The 6888-nt window shown below is 32.4% G+C and overlaps 1 protein-coding gene across 1 annotated transcript; it reads right to left on the minus strand.

Annotated features, from left to right (window-relative positions):
* Positions 1-936: 936 nt before the first annotated feature.
* LOC143226664 (protein disulfide-isomerase A5) lies at positions 937-6888 on the minus strand. The gene has a single exon (XM_076457912.1). The coding sequence runs from the start codon at positions 6664-6666 to the stop codon at positions 4732-4734; it is 1935 nt and encodes a 644-aa protein (XP_076314027.1). The 5' UTR covers positions 6667-6888; the 3' UTR covers positions 937-4731.

A 6888-nucleotide genomic window follows, 5' to 3' on the forward strand; every position in this document is an offset into this window, starting at 1 on the left:
TAGCATTTAAATATCTCGGTCTTAAGACACATCTCGTAGATTGTACGAAATCTTTGTAAGATTCTTTGCTTGTAGTTATCTCTCCAATACTAGAGAAAATTGCATGCTGCCCTTTGAACATGTGGCTGAATTATGTTTAATAAAAAAATAAAGTTCACTTCAAGCTGAGCTCATTCTGAGTGCTATTACTTGTTTCTAGTCTGTATTACTAAAGTCATCAGTGTAACTGACTCATCACACTAAGACAAGTAGTTTCCAAGATATAATACTTTTAAAATAAGATGTTAAAAACCCTAGGTTGTGTTTTCATTAAACTTTACACAATATTAGTCAAATGCTATCCATCCCAAATTTTGTAGCAATAGATTAGAAGAAAAGCAGCTGGTCAAAACCAGTCACTGCTACCTAGGGAAGCCATATATTGGGAATACCAAACCTTCATTTTAATAATTATCCCAAGGCCCAAAAGTGCTTATTTGTTTATTTTTGTTTTTTTTGTAAAGTATTAAGAACCACAGTTCTACAGTCCACAACATTAACCATTAGAGCCAACTTAACACAAATGTAGAAAAGAAACAACAAGTTTGTGACGAGAAACCCACTTGAAGTAAAAATGTATTCTCAGGTAGCTGGTTTGCAAACTCTTTCTTTGTTAACCTGAAGGTGACCTGAAAAGGTCAAGATGTTGTTCTGTACTTTATTTAAATTAAAGTGCTAATACCCATACCAGCTGTCTTGAGAACACAATAAGACATTTAAATGAATTATTCAGATCATGGATCATACTAGTTACTACTGATTTATATCAACTTGTTTAAGTGGGATACACAAGTTGGAAATTTTACTAACTGAAACAATTAAAGTAACCGGTGTCTTTAATCTATAGATGACTTGTAAAAAGTTGCTGTATATTCTCAGATTAAAAATGAAGACTTGTTGGATTTCAAAACCATTTATTTTTGTAAACAAATCATATATAACATCAACGTACATATTTCTAAATTTTATTACCATTTTTGTTGTATGAATTCCCAGAAATCTAGTTTCAAACTGAATTCTATAACTTACGTATATCAAAGAATGTGAGGTTTATGATTTTAGAACTGAGGCTTTAATGACTGTTCTTTCATTAATGTGAAAACTGATTTAACTTCCTTATGAATAAAACATCTCTTTCGAATTACTAACAAAAGCACTTCTAAGAGTTATCAAAAATAACTACCACCAAAGAATTTACAAGGGAATTTTTTAACAATTAAAGTCAAGTGATATAGTTACTTCCATAGGAAAATGCTAAGACTTCTTACAAGCTAATCCCATGTGATACAAATTGGGTCCGCAACACGTCCTTTATAACATTCTAAATCTTGTTTCTCACACATAGTTCAAGAAAATAATCTGAGAAAGAAAGGTTAACACACATGTACGGATTGAAGAAAATCCATAACTTCTAAGCATGGAATTATACAACATTTGGGAAGACCAGAAAATTCACTTTTGAGATTTTACTATAAAAGCAAATGTCCAATGCTATTTATTTGTATACTCTTAATATAGTTTCTTTTAATACTTGAATAGGTTTACATTTTACACTAATATACTGAATGGATTTCTGTTACTTATGTTTAGTTGGTAACTGAAAGTTGTATTGTTTATGGATCAAACATTTTAGCATCAAAGTGTAATATAAATCAGCATGCATCACTTACAAGTTGAATAAACATAAATTTCAACCACATAATTAAAAAAAAAAGGAACCTAGCTAAAAATTAGTTCACACAAATTAAGGTCAACTAATTTGGATTACACCTCACCTAGTTTCACATTTTAATTGCACAGCAATCATTAAGATCAAAACACTTTATCTACAGACTTCATACATTTTACAAATAACTTCATTAAAAAGTTTGAAGAATTAATAGCTTAACTAATTGCTGATAATTACAGGCACTGTGAATTAAAAATTACATCAAGGATTACAAAATTTGTCAAATTGTTCTCAATTTTTGAGTAAAATTTAATGAAACATGAACATTTAATTACAAAGTTGCCATGAAATACATAATGCCTTGTATAATTTGTTGTATAGTGTTAAAAATTGTAATTTGTGCATCTCTACAAAACTTTAGTAATCTAGCAAGCAGAACTGTATTAAATTCTAAGTTGGTTTAATAACACCTCAGAATTTCTTCAAAACAATTTAATTAATAAAACTAACCGAATACGTGAAAAATTATTAACCAACATCCATCTTTGTTTTTGTACCTTCAAATTTTAAAAAGCTTTTTTAAGGGTACAGCTGTGAAAAAACAGCAACTAGTGAATTTTTTACATGAATAGTTACATGTACATATATATATGTTATCAATGACAGCTTATTACATTCCAACTTGATAATCTTCAAAATTTCTTCTTTCTCTTTGCCAAAATTTTATTATAATAGTAAATAGCATTACTATTTTTACCACAATATTCTAATTTTTGAACACATCAATGGGTGGTACTATCCTAACTGATGGACAGTTGAATATAAATACATACACACTGGGGTTATCTGTGATCATGTTTCACAGTGTCAAACCTTGTTAAAGGTCTACATGATTAAACTGTCACATCATATAAACAACCGTTTGAACAAAGACATTTAATATAATTACCAACTTTGTAACTTTCAAAATTTCCCTGGTAAAATCTAAACTCAATACTTTAACAACTGAAAAACGTCTTTAAATCTCTATTAAAAGGTTTAAGTGTTGCAAAAACATACTAACAATCAAGAGGAATACACTCTACTAAATAAGTAGACAAAATATTGCGATACATCAACTGGGAAGCATACTTTAACAACTGGGATGTACAATATGCTAACATCAGAAGATAATTTAATTAATATAAATATTTAGTACTAGCCCAAACAATAAGTAAAATATTTTAAAACACACCATAATGATGGTCCTAAAAATTAAGGTTACATTTTAATAAATCATATCAGTACAGTTAATATTTTAAGGTACATTATTGGCATCCTTCCAAGTAACCCACCATAAGATAGAATTAAAAATTAGCCCAGTAATAAATACTGTTAATTTAATATACCAGTACAACTAAAAGCAGAGAAAGCCATAAAACAAATTGTTTCAATGTGAACTATCCTGTGATTACCACAAATGTTACATTGCAACCAAAACCACCATTTCATAAACAAGTTATTTTTCATGTATTAAAACCAATCATCATGACACAAACATAGTAGTTAATAAATTATAAATAGCATAATTCCAAATAACATTTTCTACCCAGTTGTCAGTGTCAGCTCGAGATTTAGGGTACTTCATTTTAACAAACCAAATACTAAACTCTTCCACTATATTTTAAAATTACAAAAAAAAATTACTTTTAATAAATTATAAAAAAAAAAATTACTTTTAATAAATTATAAATTTTATTTCTTCTGATCCTTGCTAGATGGAAACATGATCATCACATTATTTCTGAGTAAAGAGTTAAGATAGAATCTGACCAAGGGAACTGGTAGTGCTGATGCATTTTTCCCCATACCTGACAGTGAGATAGATATGTGTGTATTTTTGTCTGTTTAAAGTAAGAACAGAGCGGCACAACAGGCTATCAATGCTCCGTCTACCCAACATGGGTATCAATACATGGTTTATAGCATTGTAAGTCCTCAGACCTGCTGAGCCACGAGGGGAGTTAGGAATGCTAAGACGAGGGGACGTGCAACTTTTTGGCAAGGTAGCAGTCATCTTCAGGTTAGTCACCTTTATTTTTCTAACAAGATGATCAGTCTCTAGAATGGATTGCTTTAAAATATAATGGATGAAGTTAATTAGAGGGAAGGTGTTATAAATGTTTGAATAATAAAGGCTGGCTCTTAAGTGTTTTATCTGATTTTAGTGGGTGGGACGGTTCAGATGGACTAATAGGACCTTGCTGTCCTTAAATTGTGTGTTGTAGTAAAACTAGAACCATTAACGTTCTCACATTTCTTTCTTAAACAAGACGACCAAGTATGATAATGAAACAATACTCCTCAATATTTTCCAAGTTACATTAAACATTGGAAGAAGATACTTGTAAATAGTTACAGACAGTTATCAAATTTAAGTAAAAGTTTGAAATATAAGGAAGAAAGAGGGCAAATAAAGGAAGATTTTTTCTGTAAGTTAAAACACGTAAAGAAAACTCAGAAAATACATTTTCAGTTCAACTTTCACATATTCTAGGCATGCATCAGAAAACTACAAAAGATGGTAGACTAAGGAATTCTAAACGAACTGTTATGTTAATACATACAAAGTTAGAGATTTAGGTTTTTACTATGTTGTACATGATGAATTACAAGGTGTTTGTACAAAAAAAAACATCAAACTGACCAGTAACTGTAACACAACAACTATTATATTAAATGGAAGAATCTTCTGGAATGACATCATTGGTCAAATATATTTATGCACACTGAAGGAGGCCAGCCTCAATTGTTTTCTCAGAATTTAAACAATTTGCTATTGTTAAGTAATAATTAATTGGTGTAAATCCAAAAATACCTTTCACTGAAATATTACTGGCCAAACGTTTATATGTGGATACATGAAGCACACTTTATCATGTTGTCCAAGCTTTCGAAAGTGGATGTAAGACAAATAACTTCAGTTCAGTCACAGCACAAACCTCACGTGAACTCATATAGATTCATGGATCTCACATTTCTCATCACAATTCTTCTTTTAGTTGAGGAGGGCTTTTCATAAAGCTAACAAGTTCTTCGACAGTCCTACCACGGTCATATTCTGTAATCATTTGTCCTTTCTGAAAGTACTTTAGTGTAGGAAATCCTCTGACTTCATACAAAGTAGCTAGTTCTCTCTCTCCAGTGGCATCAACTGTGGCTAAAACGCCAGTTATTCCTTCTTTCTTTAATAATGTTGCTGCCTCAGCATAAGCCGGTTTCATTGCCTTACAGTGCCCACACCACGGAGCATAAAACATGACTAAAACAGAAAGCTCTTTCTGGACAAAATCCTTAAAATTATTACCATTCAAATGATGTAAATTTTCAGCACCTGAATGCTCACTCCACCATTGTTCAGGGGTCAAGCTGGGAGGTGAAAGGTGACTTGAAGCCACTGGAGCTTGAGGATCTTTCATAAATCCAACAAAGTCCAACTCCTTTCTTCCCCCTTCATATGCTTTGGAAGTCTTGTAATAGCTGAAATACTTAAAAGTTGGGTAACCTTTTACATCATTAGTATTACATATCGATGCATGAGCGATGCAATCTACGGCAGCTAACTCCACCTTTGGATCTTCCTTAAAGTGCGCTGCTGCAGCTTCATATTCTGGTTTAGCATTTTTACAATGTCCACACCAGGGTGCATAAAACATGACGAGAACATGCTTTTTTCTTCTCAGAAATGATTTGAAGTTTTCTTCGTTAAGATGTACAACATCACTTGCTTTTTCATGCCAGGGTATCTCTGGTGGAGGTGGAGGAAGAGGTTCTTTGGGGTCTTGCATAAATTCCACTATTTTTTCAGCTGTTCTAACATTAGCATCAAATGCAAATTCACCATCTTTGAAGTATTTCACAGTTGGATAACCAGTAATCTTAAAACGATCTGCAACCTCTCTGTGTTTTGTAGCATCAACAGCAGCCAAAACTCCAGGAATATTCTGTTCTTTTAACATTGAAGCAGCATTTATGTATTCAGGCTTCATTTTCTTGCAATGGCCACACCATGGTGCATAAAACATCACAAGTACAGACTCTTCTTCTTGAATGGTACTGTTAAAACTTGCATCAGTAAGATGTACAACATCACTTGAAACTTCTGACCATTCTGGCTCTTTAGGTTTTTCTGGGGCTTTGCCTGGATTTTTCATAAAATTTACAATACCATCTTTATTATTTTCTCCTTCATACCTATATTTAAGTTTTCCATCTTCAAAGAACAGAAGTGTTGGAAACCCTGTTATGTTGAAGTGGTGTCGGACAATGTTATTTTCCGGCTTGTTGACGTCCATGGCTGCTAAAACTGACTGTCCTTTCAATTCTGTAGCTGCTGCAGAATAGTCTGGTTTTAGTCTCTTACAAAATCCACACCAAGGAGCATAAAACATCACCATAATTGGAAGTTTTTCTTTTCGAAGTAATTTTTCAAGATTATTTACATCAGAAATGTGAATTATGTCTTGTGCAGACTCCTCTTCTTCCCAAGGAATATCACCAGATGGATCTTTCAAAAAATTCACCATAGACTTCACAGTTATCTTCCTATCATAGTCTTTGTGAAATTCACCATCTTTGTAGTGTTTGAGAGCATATGGATCAGGAAATATCTTAAATTTCTTACATAACTTTTTTCCCTCACTGCCACAATCAACAAAAACCAGAGTTGCCTGTCCTTTCATTTCAATTGCCACATCTGAAATAATCTTTCTAACTTCACTCGTATCCCTAACCGACTTGGCAAACAATGCAAGAACATTTGTTTTGACCCTTAGAAGCTTTTTGAATTCTTTCTGATCTGAAATGTCTTCGATTTGAATAAAACTGCCACTACCAAATCTTCGCGTCTGGGTGAGGCACTTTGGAACAAGTTGAAGTAAAACAATAACTACAAAGCAAAATCGAAAAATGGTTGCCATTGTTAACACTGCATAATTTTAAACAACAAAATCTAAATTTAACAAAACCAACGAAAGTCTCACCAGTTTTTTATTGTGGTTATAAACACAAGTAATTACTGTTACTACAAACAAGTCATAACACAGTTCACAGAAATTATTGGCATTATCAATATATCTGACTTTGCCACGTTGCTTTACATGCCTCCCCCTAGTGTAGAAAAGCTGTGATTATCGCTTTTT

The sequence above is a fragment of the Tachypleus tridentatus genome, chromosome 9, assembly GCF_004210375.1.
Source record: "Tachypleus tridentatus isolate NWPU-2018 chromosome 9, ASM421037v1, whole genome shotgun sequence".
Taxonomy (NCBI): domain Eukaryota; kingdom Metazoa; phylum Arthropoda; class Merostomata; order Xiphosura; family Limulidae; genus Tachypleus; species Tachypleus tridentatus.

What these genes read in the sequence shown, in the direction of transcription:
- LOC143226664 (XM_076457912.1), bottom strand. Translation starts at nt 6,666, where the DNA reads ATGGCAACCATTTTTCGATTTTGCTTTGTAGTTATTGTTTTACTTCAA.